This window comes from Penicillium lagena (assembly GCF_028827675.1).
Source record: "Penicillium lagena strain IBT 129212 chromosome Unknown utg000005l_segment0_segment0, whole genome shotgun sequence".
Lineage (NCBI taxonomy): Eukaryota > Fungi > Ascomycota > Eurotiomycetes > Eurotiales > Aspergillaceae > Penicillium > Penicillium lagena.
The window spans coordinates 569,071-582,655 of record NW_026623226.1 but is presented as its reverse complement, the minus strand read 5'-3'; the positions used below and the strand labels follow the sequence as shown (position 1 = coordinate 582,655).

General features: G+C 50.8%; 4 protein-coding genes across 4 annotated transcripts; 3 read left to right on the top strand and 1 right to left on the bottom strand.

Annotated features, from left to right (window-relative positions):
• Window positions 1–134: 134 nt before the first annotated feature.
• On the bottom strand, window positions 135–3,563 carry N7510_006905 (sensor histidine kinase; the record flags this gene model as incomplete). The annotated part of the gene is made up of 5 exons (XM_056978830.1): window positions 135–453; window positions 507–1,556; window positions 1,612–2,295; window positions 2,344–3,265; window positions 3,494–3,563. Coding segments are annotated over 5 exons (3,045 nt in total), but the record flags the coding sequence as incomplete, so codon positions are not given.
• Window positions 3,564–4,724: 1,161 nt separating this feature from the next.
• N7510_006904 (flavin-containing monooxygenase) lies at window positions 4,725–6,706 on the top strand (the record flags this gene model as incomplete). The annotated part of the gene is made up of 3 exons (XM_056978829.1): window positions 4,725–4,945; window positions 5,006–6,397; window positions 6,451–6,706. The coding sequence occupies 3 exons, from the start codon at window positions 4,725–4,727 to the stop codon at window positions 6,704–6,706; spliced, it is 1,869 nt and encodes a 622-aa protein (XP_056831872.1).
• Window positions 6,707–7,552: 846 nt separating this feature from the next.
• N7510_006903 (transcription factor domain-containing protein) lies at window positions 7,553–10,182 on the top strand (the record flags this gene model as incomplete). The annotated part of the gene is made up of 6 exons (XM_056978828.1): window positions 7,553–7,764; window positions 7,884–7,960; window positions 8,019–8,064; window positions 8,114–8,855; window positions 8,912–9,163; window positions 9,214–10,182. 6 exons carry the CDS (start codon window positions 7,553–7,555, stop codon window positions 10,180–10,182), a joined length of 2,298 nt encoding a protein of 765 aa, XP_056831871.1.
• Window positions 10,183–10,940: 758 nt separating this feature from the next.
• N7510_006902 (casein kinase II subunit beta) lies at window positions 10,941–12,056 on the top strand (the record flags this gene model as incomplete). The annotated part of the gene is made up of 1 exon (XM_056978827.1): window positions 10,941–12,056. The coding sequence occupies one exon, from the start codon at window positions 10,941–10,943 to the stop codon at window positions 12,054–12,056; it is 1,116 nt and encodes a 371-aa protein (XP_056831870.1).
• Window positions 12,057–13,585: the final 1,529 nt, after the last annotated feature.

The following is a 13,585-nucleotide window of genomic DNA, read 5'->3' as shown; positions in this document are numbered from 1 at the left end:
GTCCATTTGAAGCCGTCTCGTAGCGACAACCGAGTTTACGTATGAATGTAGACATAATCTAATGGCGTAACAGTAAGCTCAAATATACAGTACCATACGAGTTCGGAACCATGTAATCCGCCTTGGCCCAGAAATCAAAAAAAAGCCTTGACTGACCTTGAGATTGATGTCATTATCATCCACAATGAGGACATGTTTAGGTTTTTGTTCAGGCTCGGCTTTTGGACTATGAATTCAGGCCGATCAAGAGAACTAGCATCGGCAGATGAGCATCCGGGGACAGAGATTCTCGATTTGTTGATAGAGCCCTTCCGTGTTGGCAGGGAGGAGATATGTTGATGAGTTATTAACAAGGAGGAATTGGGTGCGAAGTCCGTGGCGTCAAATTGAAGCGGCGCCTTGTTGATTTTCATAAATTGCTCAGCAGCATCATGGAGACTCTTAGGTCCGAATCTATACCACGAGTCAGTTAGTGTATCCGTAACGGGGCATATGTCTGAACGCACGGCTGCGATACACGGATGACATTCGCTGGCAAATCATCAGTCAGGAACGATGTCTTTCCACCTAGGACAATGAAAAATTTGCAAATGAGGTCGGGGTCTGTTGCGTGCAGCAACCCTTCAGTCAACATGTGGTGGAAGTCTGCTTCTTCAATGACAACGACATCACCATGCTCTTGCGTGGGAGATTTTGCCAACGAGAGCTGCCACCCCATTCGTGTCATTAAAACATCGACGAGCGCATTTTGAACCGAAAATTTCCGTTTGGCCTCACTGCTTAAGATCCCGGTCGGTATTTCATTCAAGCTCGGATGTCCGTTTAGTCCAAGAAGGCATGCTCGGACCGAAGTTTGTGGAGTGGGTGTTTTTGGGATGGACGAACAAACACCTGCCAATTCAGCGGGGTGCGTTCTATCGAGATACGCAACGGGTATATAAATATCCACTTGGGTGCCTACACCCAGCTCACTTCTGACGTCGACAGTACCGTCAAGTGATATCACCAATTTGTGTACGATGCTGAGGCCAAGGCCGACACCTGGCGATAGAGAGTCCTCCTGGGCGAATGGAGTAAAGAGACTATCCTTGAGATAGTCCCGTGAGATCCCACTGCCAGTATCTCTGACACATAAGTGGGCATATGAAAAGCCGTGCTTGTTTTCTGATCTCACTTTTGATAATGTGACTTCAACGAGGCCGTTCATGGTCCATTTCATTGCGTTGTCAATGAGGTTGATCAATATTCTTCTCCAGGCACTGGCATTCGATCGCACCGTCCAGGAATCGAGCATCTCTATCCGTATGACTGTTGAAAGTTCATCACTGCTGCTAGGAAGTTGGTGTCTTGTTTCATTAGCGGATGCAGCGACTATGGAATTCCTTGCAGGGATGGTGACAGGCTGGGCTTTGTGGCGAGCGTAAATAAAGGTTCCCACTTCTTCGATTAATATGCCGAGATCAAAGTCTGATGTTCGACCAGTGACCTCCCTTTCGACTCTATGACTACCCGACTTCTTCGTGGTCGCCAAGTCATTGATCTTGCAGTAGTCCAGCCTGTCGATGAGTTAGTGAGAGTCTTTGCTATAAAATGATGTACCAGCGAGCTTACAGATGATCTATCGTGTCCAGCAAGGTCAAGCCTGACGTTTCTACCATCTTGACCATGTCATGCTGGGAGGGCTGGAGTGGTGTAGACTGCAACAATTCTGCACTCCCAAGTATACCATGCAGCGGAGAGCGAAGCTCGTGGTTGATAGAGGAGACGAAATCAAACTTTGACTTCTCAGTCGCCCTCCAGTGCACACGAGACACTTCGGAAATAATGGAGTCACCGAACGCTTTGAAATAATGCAGTTCTTCCATGCCCAAAGGACGATGGCTATCTTGTGTCCAGACCAACGTTCCTGCTAGCCAATGTGATTTATTCCAGTCCCACAATGGGAAAAAGAGCACCGACTTCGCATCTGGTAGGTGGTATGCAAGGCGGCGAGATGTTTGTCGTTGCATGGTCTCCGGCCCACGTGGTTCATCGTCCATGTTGAATATGTGTCCGCTTGGGAAGTTTTTAATCAACGTTTCTAACAAGTCTTCTTGTATTGTGAAAGGCCCTGTATTAGGAGGCTCGGTGGGCAACATGCTAGAGATATGATCCAAAGGGCGGCACAGCCTTTCTGGGCTCTCTAGCGATTTCTCGGCAGAGTGACCAAGGAGCCAAGGCCGTGGATCGATCGCCAGACCTGAGTCCCCATGTTCGGAGAGGGTTTCACAGTCCCCAAAGCCATCAGAGAGGTCGCTGCACAGTATTAGATGGTATCAAGATAGAAGAGAGATGGAACTGAACAATTGCGAGCCACTTTGACGTGCATCGAGAAAGGCGACGCCACTAAGATCCATCGAAGCTCTAAGTAATTCACTGGCGCGCGAAAATATCGCTGAAAGACGTTCTGCAACTGGCACGTCATCCACTGCTGATCCAGAGAAGTTCTCGCCAGGGCCTATCAGAGCTGTTAATTTTGGTGATCCCGGGGCAAGCGATGACGGCTGAGTAGAAGGCAGGGTGGTTTGAGAGCCTTTCATCTCTGAGAAAAGAGAAGATACTCCCTCCTCCTGGGTCGTTGAGGATGATCGGCCGACCGACTCATTACTGAGAGATTTACTCGCTGGAAGTAATGTATCCAGCTCTGTTGACTGAATGTCATTACTAGGGAGTTTCGGGTTATGGAAACTCAGTGTTTCCGTGGATGCTGCAAGTTGACTGAAAGAGTCTGGAGAGTCAAACTCCGGATGTCCTTTGACAAATTTCGTCAAGCCTTTTACCAAGTTTTCTGCCCTGTGGTGATAGTGAACGACCCGAACATTCTCGAGGTGTTGGGCGATGGCATCCGCAATCTCCTGAAGAGCAATAACTTCCTTGTCACCGAATTCTGTTCGTGTTTTGTCGTCCACAACACAATATGAGCCCAGTACATACCCGGAGGGACTGTATAAGGGCACTTCAGCGTAGAATCGAAAGTATGGCCAATCTAGAACGTAAGGACGGTTTTTGTAGAAATTCTCGGATGTAAAGTCGCGGATGATGTTGCGGGTCCGATTCGCCGTTATGTTCTCCGTGTCAATCACACGAGATGTATCATGTCCCGTGAAAAGACGTATGGCGTGGGGACAAACACCCCATTCCAGGTCGAGTGTTCGGACGCCGAGGTATATGCCATCTGCTGGGAGATGATCTTCTTCGTTGCGTAGAGAAACTGAAGCGGTTGCTTCTGCGATGAGATGTTGTTGTTCTCCGTCAATGATGGAAACAAAAGATCGATTACACCCAAAACGATAGACTCCCAGTTGGGCCAGCGCCGTTAGTGTGGAGTCGGGTGAGAGACGGGGGCAGCTGGTCGATTGCGAATCGTGATCAAATGTACAATAGTATCTAGAAATGTAAAATGAGATATGATCAGCGATCAGCATCGGGGCTTATATAAGAACCCATAACACACCTCGATAGATCGCGAATTCTGTCTTGCTCCGAGTCGCACCTGCTTTCTCGAGGGCATGTTGATCTAGTGCCTAGTGTCATAGTTGTTTAGCACAGAAATACAACCGGACGTTGCTTTCTGGAATGAATTGAGAATGGCAGGTCTGAAAGTGAGAGGGATTCCCGAACAGGAAACCGGTTTTTCCGCGCGCTTTGATCCATCAATTTTCAAAGGCGGTCACCGCCTCGGCCATCTCCGGCAACTGCCTGCCACTAAATCTAATTTAGCTAATCCTCACATTGCGAGGTGAAGGACCATCTGAATAATGCGAATAACTATATGAGATGTGATTTAGATATGGACATACGCCTAGCAAGGAACATTGAATGCTCTCTGAAAGAGAAAAATAATGTGCCATTCCATGACGTGATAGATTGAACAAATTGAATAGTGCAACACTAATTAGTCTCGAAAATATTGTTTGACGAGGACTTCTTTGAATCTCAGGTACTGGTGGAAGATCGAGACCAAGGAGCCACGGTGGTAGTATCGGAAGCTCATCCCAACCGTGGATAGCTGCGTTTACCAGAAGAGTTTGAGAGCCTTATTCGAACAGATTCAGATTCTGGGAGCAGCGACTTGTAGTGGTGCATTTCATGGGCATCTGTTCCGCTTTTCCTCTTCTCGTTGAGAGGCTTTCTATCAAAACAAAAATTTATTGTCGATATCTGTCAAGGGAGAAGGGCTGCTGCTGATCTTCTGGCGCCAAGTGATAAACTTGTACCCCATCCTTCGTGGATATGACCCGGAATAATGCCTTTGGGGGCAGACCCGAGCCATAGCCTCAAAAAGAGATGGAGAACCTTCCGCCGACCCCAGTGGTTGTAATACATACGCAGATCATAATACGCATTACACGTGGTTGGCCGGCCTCGTACGCCATGCATAGTAAGAAAAAGCATCTATTACGTCTCGTTATTTCAACAACGAAAGTAAATTGTATTCGATCATTAATAGCTATCACGATAACTCATTAACTTCAATGTTGATATTGTAACCATCTCGCCAGTAGGTCCGATCTAAGCCAAGTCGCACGTGGATCCCGTTAGCTCAAGCCCGCCCGCGGTTGGAGCTGGAGTGGGTCCGGTCGCCAAAAGGGGGGGTACACAGAGCGACCGAGGTAACTCTTATAGAAGGGGGATTTATCCACCCCGTCAGCTTTAGAATTCTGACAACTTCGTATCCCTCCAAGATGCCCTCCTCCCTTGCATCCATCCACAAGCGTAATGCATACGGCAATGACGGCCACACCTACTACCCCGTGCTCATCGTCGGCGCGGGCGAGTCCGGGGTAGCCATGGGCTGCCGCTTGAAAGAAGCGCTAGGCACCGATCAATTTCGCATCTTCGAGCGCCAGTCGGGAATTGGGGGTACGTGGTGGATCAACCGCTATCCCGGTGCGGCGTGCGACATGTATGCCATGCCCCTTTCTTTTCCAACCAACCGTGAGGCTGTATTTTGACAACCTGGCAGTCCGGCGATTTTCTACTCGTTTTCTTTCTGTCCCAAGAAGAATTGGACCACGCTACATCCCTCAGGCCCGGAAATTGCCCAGTATCTGGCCGAGGTCTGCGAGAAGTACCAAATTGTTGACAAGATCCAGCTCAACACCGATGTCAAGCTGATCAGATGGATTGAGGCTGATGAGGAATGGGAGGTCACTCTGTCCCACCTAGTTCCTGGTACCGGTGACTTGCCATCGCACGAGCGCGAAGCTCGAGTGGCTAGTGATGGCCCACAGAGCGTCTATGTTAAAGACGAGATCGTACGAGCCAAGGTCGTGGTCAGCGGCGTTGGCGGCTTGGTGGAGCCCAAGCAACGGCCGCAGGATATTCCCGGCTTTGAAAGCTTCAAAGGAGAAATCATGCATACAGCTCGATGGAACGATAGCATTGACCTGAAAAACAAGGATGTTATCATGCTTGGCTCCGGCTGCAGTGCAGCCCAAGTCGTCCCCGAGATAGTAAAAGATGTCCGCTCTGTCACCCAAATCATGCGCACGCCTCCCTGGGTGCAGCCAGATCTCCTCACTCCCGATGCGTTGGCTAGATATGAGGAAATTATGCCCAAGCTGACGACCTATATCCCGGGACTGGCGCTATTCGTGCGGTACCAGATGTTCTGGAGGTGCGAGACGAATTTCCTCGATGTATTCACCGAAACCCCTCGCAGTCGTCGAATTCGGCGGCCGCGGCTTGAAAAGAAGTTTTTGGATCATATGCGCCGCGTTGCGCCAGAGAAATACCACGAGATCCTGACGCCCAACTACAGCTTCGGCTGTAAGCGGCGCATTGTCGGGGGGGCGTGGTATCGCAGTCTGCATGCTCCGAATGTCGAGCTAACGACTCAGCCGCTGACTCGTGTGCACGCAAAGAGCGTCACGATTGGTCCGGGTCGTCTCTACCCACCCAGTACCACCACCAGCGTCACTGATGAAGCCCGCGAGATCCCTGCCGACGTGATCGTGCTGGCGAATGGCTTCTCAACGAATGTATGGCTGCACCCGCTGCGGGTGATCGGCCGAGCCAACAAAGACCTCTGGGATCTCTGGGATGAGCGTGGAGGCGCCCAGGCATACCAGGGTATTGTCATGGATCACTGCCCGAACTTCTTTATGCTCTTTGGCCCGAACATGGGAACGGGCCATACGAGTGTGATTTTCGCAACGGAGAACGCAGTCAATTACTCGCTGCAATTCATTAAACCTATCTTGAATGGCGAGGTGAGCTCGTATGAAGTTAAGGAGGAGGCCGAGCGCGCTTGGACACAGAAGCTGCAGGCTCAGTTGCAGAAGACGGTGTTCCGGAAGGGAAATTGCTCGAGTTGGTATATTACCGCTGACGGCTGGAATTCAAGCACATATCCGTATGTTTCTCTTACCTCTTTATCACAAGTCAACTCGAACCTAATTCCTCCAGATATTCTCAAATCCACCACTGGTGGCGCTGCAAATTCCCCTACTGGCGTGACTGGAACGCAACACTCACAAAGAGGGGAAAGACCTTGCAGACAATCCGCCGTGCTGTCCGAGCTTTCACTCTCGTTGCCTTGTTTTCGGGACTTGCGTGGCTTCGACGGAACCCACAGGGACGGAACCAGCTGGTGCAGACAGTGTTGGCGAACATGAAGTGGGCATTGTCGACGGTGCAGAAGCTGGGGGCGGCTCGGTCGTGACCATTTTATCATAGCCCAAAATCTCGGAGCCTGGGGCTTTCTCCAATGACCAGCTGATTTACCAATGCCTTTAGCTGGACCAACCAGGCTCGCGTTGCCCAAACCTCAAAGAAATGCACATGTAGGCGCAGTAGTTAGGGCATTGAATGGTCCATGGCGGACAGATACTGAAGACTGATCCATGGCATATATAACCTTGGAATGTTCCTCTACCTGAGCCCATAATTTAGTCGATGATGAAGATCAACGTCAGGATTGAGTGGAATCATTAGACTAAGAGATAATTTTCCCCCTTTATATCTCTGAAGATATTCAAAATGGGTCAGCAATATATTCAAGCAACTTTCCACCGAGACGCACATGGCCGAAGATGCCTCCCAAAATAGTCTCACAGTGTTCACGATCCTTCGGACCATAGACGGGATTTACTTTGCGCTGAGTTGCAAATTCACGCTTGCCTATTACCTCGAAATTCTTAGGTTACCTAGAAGGACTATGCCTGTGACACCCCAGCGGATTTTCTTAGGCGTGAAAATCTCTCCACGGCTTAGAATACAGCTACTCCGAAGCTGGGTGCAGTGTTAGCATAAACTCGTTTTTCGATTTATAAGCTTATAGTTTAAGAAACGCCATATTGCATGTAGAAGGAACCAGGTGGTGGGGTGCATAGTGTAAACCACCCATAGCCCTAAAAGATATCGAACCAGCCAACCAGGGCCCAGGCAATGCGCTGAGTCAGCCGAATCTGGGGAACGGGAAACCCCGCGAGAGCAGGGAATTTCTCCGCACTTCTCTTCCCCGTTGCCGGCACCCAGCACCCGTATATACCTGCGCATTCAGCACGGCATGGCTTCAGAGTCGCCGCAAATTGACCAGACCCCGCCACAGACTGGTCCTGGCGGCCAGATCACCACACCGGGCGCAGACGTGGCCAAGAGAAAGGCGGAACAGACCAACGGAACGGGGCACACGCGCGCAAAGCGGAATCGCTACATTTCCATCGCATGGTACGATATGGCTTTATCTGACTCTCCATACATCCCCCGTCCGCTGCCGCTGTGCGTGGGGCTAGTCCCCCGTTTTATTTTCAAGCGCCCTCATTTTGCAGACTTGCTTTCACTACTTCCCTATCGTGCGGAATGGCTTCGGGCTAACCCGCGCTCGGCTATTGATTTAGCAACGAATGCAAACGCCGCAAAATCAAGTGCAATGGCCAGGTACCTTGCCAGCGCTGTGGGCATTTGAATCTCGAATGTATGCTCTATGTTATGATTGCCTAATATTCTTACCACTCTAACTGTTTTCGCTCCAGGCCGGTATGCGCCGAACTGCTGCAACAATAATTTCAAGGACTCGGAGTAAGTCTATAAATTCCGCGCTATTTGCATCGCTTAATGGTTTGTATAGGGAATTCCGGTCCATGACAGATCAGATCACCACGCTACAGGACCAAGTCAACAACCTGTTCACCAGTCTCAATGACCTCCGCACCCACAGGCCCTCGTTTGAGTCTCCGCCTTTTGACCAGTTCGCCCGCGATGGCTCACAGCCTGCCTTTACCCCACTGCATACCGGCCTACCGAAGTCTCGGTCACGCCACCCGCGCTTCCACGGCCCAACGAGCTCGGCTTTCAACTTCGACGTCGCCAAATCCAGCCTGCAGAATATGGGAATCGCACCGGCGGAGGAAGTCCTGCCGGACGACTTGACTACTGCGCATGCCACGCCCTCCGGCTCGCCGCCGCCGCACCTAGGAACCCTTGTCCCTACTATACATCCGTCCAAGGATCCAATATGGAGTATTCGACGAGATGAAGCCATACGATTGTGCAAGGTCTATGAGGAGGAGATTGGGATCATGTATCCCGTGGTGGACATCAACCATGTCACCCAGCAGGCTAACCTGTTGTATACATTTATGGAGGCCGCCACACGATCAGGATTCACGCACCAGGGTCTCCCGGGCTCCGATGGCCTGCATGACGACAGCACAATTCTTTTGAAATTGATCCTAGCTACCACGCTTGTCGTGGAAGCCGGTGGACAAAGTGAACTTGGCACCCGGCTGTACCTCAGCGTCAAACCGGTCATTGAGTCGAAGCTATGGGAGCCACATGACATCAAGAACATCCAACTGTTCTCAATAGTAGTATGTGATATGATCTTGGGTGTGATCAATTTTCCTCTCGCTAACGCTTCTCACAGGCGACCTACCACTTCCATACTGATGATGATGCCATGGCCTACCGGGTCATTGGTCTCGCTGCGCGCATGTGTCTGGAGATGGGATTGCACCGTAGAGATGCTTTGTTGAAATCATTCCCCAATGAAGACCAGTGGACGGGCGTGAGCCGGATCTTCTGGTCGATTTACAGCCTAGACAGGCGGTGGAGTTTGGGAACAGGACTGCCATTCGTCATCCAGGATGAGGATATCGATCCTAATTTGCCGGAGCCGGTAAGAGCTGGCCCATTTATCTTGAGAGCTCTGATTGACTCTCTGAACAGGACAATTCGCTGCCATATCTGCGATGCATGATCTCGTACAACCGGATCAGCTCCAAGATATGGTATTCCGGGCTGGGCTCCGAAGGAACGACGGACATCCGCCGCGACGAGATTGGATACCTGGATTACCAAGTGTTGCAATGGTACAAACAAGTGCCGGATGATCTCAAGTTCTATCCTGCGGAATCGCCCAAGAACAACAATTCGGTCAGCAGAGGGATGAGGCGCCTGCGCGTGCTTCTGTACTTGCGCATGAACCAACTGCGGATTCTCATTTATCGCCCCGTGATGCATTCCGGGGCTAGCATTGCAGAAGATCGAGGCCACGCACAGACGGTGGTGGACGTTGCCAAGGATACAGTTCGAGTTTTGACTCGCCTGAACCAAATGTCGGATATCTACCGGACACAGCAAATTACCTTCAACTATTTTCTGGTTGCGGCGTTAGCGGTGCTTTTCCTTGCCGTGTGCCATGCGCCATCCGACTTCAACCGGCAGGTACGCGATGAGTTTTACATGGCGCTGGACCTGATAAATGGCTTCAGTACCAAGTCATACGTTTCCAAACGGCTGTGGAAGACTATCAAGGGGTTACGCAAGATCGGAGAGAAGCTAGGTGTTCTGGCTCGTCCCTTTGGTGGCGACACCAATGACCCTCATTCAACCGCAGCAGTGGCCATGGCCGGTCTGGCAGGCCACTCGATCGAGGACCTATCTGCGTATGGACCTATGAATGGAGCCAATGAGCTCGGCAATAGCCCGTTGAATGGCCTCCAAATGAGCCACGAACTGACGAATCTCTTCGAGGCCGTCGGTGCGTTTGGCAACTTCATGCCCCCGACCACTGGACCGGATGGGATTCATGGCTTTGTCGGGACCGATGGAGAAATCCAAAACACAGGAGAAGGATTGTCGGGAGTTTTAGGCGACGAGGGCGAGTTTGCTCGGGTGATCCGAGACTTGTTTTGAAGATTTCCTGTCTGTTTGTACATACTACGCATAGCTCTTTGGTGTAGATCACATGCACGTGACTGGCAGCCACTCGTTCGTCGCTCAGCTTGCGCGATTCTTTCCCCGAACAGCATCCCCCCTCCAGTCCACCCCAGACGACGGAAGCCGTATCTGATTAGACCACTTGATGTGAGGAAGACACCTTTTGAAATCTCTCCTGCCTCCCTCCTCCGATATAATCCTGCTTGGGGCCAACTCCCGCTTGATCCGATCGACACCCCGCGATACGGGCCCATGTTATCGACCGAGGACGACAGCCAGTGAGATTGAATCCTATTCGACATTCCAGTGCGTTCTTTATCTTCCGATTCTTGATCCAGTCGATACTGATAAACGGTGGGGTCAGTCTTTGATACCCCGGTCTCGAACTTTTTTCGCATCGCACAACCTCCCCTCCTGCCGCACAGTGGTGCCATGCCTAGCCAGTCTCTATCCTGATCTTCGACCACACTGCCTTCCGAATACCCATACATTTCTTTCGGGCTCCGAATCCTCGTCCAAGGGGCCGCCGCTCTACCACGCAGCAATAACCGACCCCTCTTCCCCCGCTTGACGAGGTCACTTCGTCGTGGCCAATTCTTCCGGAGATTTCCACCCACAATCTCGGCAACGTGTCGAGAGAGACAGGTTCGGCGTTGGCCGACGGCCTTGATAGGCTAGATTTGAGTCAACTGTCTGAATCAACGCTCTCGTCATCCGTGTCGGCCTCGTTCGACATGTCTTCATCGGAAGGCGCGCCGGAGTCGTGGATCTCCTCGTTCTGCTCGTTGATGGGTCACGAGTTCTTCGCGGAAGTGTCGGAGGACTTCATTGAAGATGACTTCAACCTCACAGGCCTGCAGTCCCAAGTGCCTATGTACAAGGAGGCCCTGGAGATGATCCTGGACGTCGAGCCGGAGGAGGACGAGGAGGAAGAAGAGGAAGAAGAAGAAGAGGACGATGATGATGATGTGCTGGGCGATGATCGCCCACCTGGGTACCGAAGGGCCGGCGATCGGCGGCACACCCGCGTGGCGAGCGATTTGAGTGTCATTGAGAGCTCTGCCGAGCTGTTGTATGGCCTCATCCACCAACGGTACATTACATCGCGGCCGGGAATCCAGCAGATGCTGGAGAAATACGAGATGCAGCACTTTGGTGTCTGTCCGCGCACCAACTGCAATGGATGCAAGGTTCTCCCCGTGGGCCGGTCCGACACTCCCGGCCAGGAAACCGTCAAGCTCTTCTGTCCCGGCTGCCAGGATCTCTACACGCCTCCCAACAGCCGCTTCCACTCAGTTGACGGAGCTTTCTTCGGCACAACCTTTGGATGTCTGTTCTTCATGACCTTCCCAGACCTTGATATCGGTCCACGCCTCGACACCTCTTTGTCTGTGGTATCACCAACACAACCCGTCAGCCAATCCCGATCTTCGTCTCTTGCCCGCACAATCGCCGCCATCCGAGAATCTCCCGAGCCAGTAGACCAGCCACTGGAGATCAACGGCACGCGCACTGCGAACTTCTCCACAGGTCTCGGGAGAGGAAAACTTTACGAGCCGCGCATCTACGGCTTCCGCGTCTCAGAGTTCTCGCGTTCCGGACCACGCATGAAATGGTTACGCATGAAACCGCGTGATATCCGCGAGCTGGACGAATACACCCGCCGCGAAGAATTGACCGCGATCCACGAGAAGAGGGCCCAGGACGCTCGCGACCGCGCCGCAGCAGCAGCCGCCGCTGATAAGGACGGTGACACAGAAATGAACGCCGATCAGTCGCAGGACGCGCAGATCGCTGGCCGGAAAAAGGCTCCTATGCGACGGCGACGAAAGGCTGCCGGCGAAGCATAATTCCTTTTATCGTATCGAACAGCCGTGCCAGTGACGGACTCACATCTCCCAGACGGTGTTTTCTTCCCAGCGGGGTATTCCTTTTTTTTTATGTTTCTGGGTTTGACCTCCTTGTTTTCTCGGCCCTGGGATGTAACTGAAGAACATATGCTAGATTGGGGTTATGAGCTGGTATGGGATGGGATCGGATTGATTGCCAGATCGGTTGTGAGTAGGTAGGGCAGGCAGACTTGAATCCGGGATGGATCTGATGGATGGATGGCTGGACAGAGGCTTGACGACGACGCTGTTTTATGATCGAATTGACACGTTATTATCACTATACAGAGTATCTTGTCTAGGAGTTATTGATTTGATTGCATGTCTCTTCTGCATGTCTCTTCTGCATGTCTCTTCTGCGTGAGCCAAATTTTATTTCTTGTATGGTACTTAATTCCTATAAGACCTCAATCTACAATCTCAAATGTCAACGTTGAATCCATGGTTATTAGTCCAATTCGAAAACAAAAGGCCTTATTTCCGCTCCATTTGTCCTGAAATTTGGCCAAGTGTACTATGTACTATGTATCTCACAGGTGAATGAATGCACACGGTGAAGCCGAGTGCACAGCATCCACCTCTATCCCCCTGCTCCTCTCCTCCCCTTGTCCTACCTTGTACAACAGACTCAAAAATCGACCTGGAGAAGGGCCCGTCTGGATCGATCTCTATTTCTGTCTGTGCTTCAGTTTAGCGTTTGTTCTATATTTATCTCGTTGTGTTTCCTGCATCTGCATCTAGATGCTGTGTCTCGATATAAGTTTTGATGGCAAAAAAAGTACAGTGTATGGTGTGTCTCGAATACTGAAATGATCGATTATTAACACAGTATATATAACAAGGGTTATTTGGTGAAGTCAAGTCTGATGATGGAATATCGACCGGTCCCCTTTTGGGCCCTGATAGCTAGAGGGTTACGTTGCTAGTTGAACCCCAAAGCTGATACAGACCTAGATATATGATGTCTCAAATTTGTTGGCCACCGCTGTGTAGAGAAGCTGGATTCCACAAGGTATTAATCATATCTATTGATTGGTTATTTTATTGCTACTCGTGGACAGGTATATCTGCACATCATATTGTCGTGCTCGTTATGGTTCACTTCGGCTTAGATCTAGGTGACTAATCTACTGAAATAATCATGTTTTGACCTCATTTATTGAGAAGACTATGTTTTGAGTTATTTTACAGAGGCTCTCCATGGTTCTTAAAAAACAACTGACTTAAGGACCGGTGATGGATGAATGATGTGGATGCCCGATGTGTCGAGTTTCCAGCGCCTCCCACCCGCATATATACCCGGGCTTTCCTTTCTGGGATCTAGATAGCTTTATCATCATCATCATCATCATCCATGATCGGCAGTAGTCCTTAAATCTACATCTCCATCACCGTCGCTCCCGCCCTTCCTTGACGGGTCTTGATTAGTCAATAGCGTTGGTTTCCTCTGAAGGAATAACCTGCAGCGTCGATCACCAACTATAAAGCTC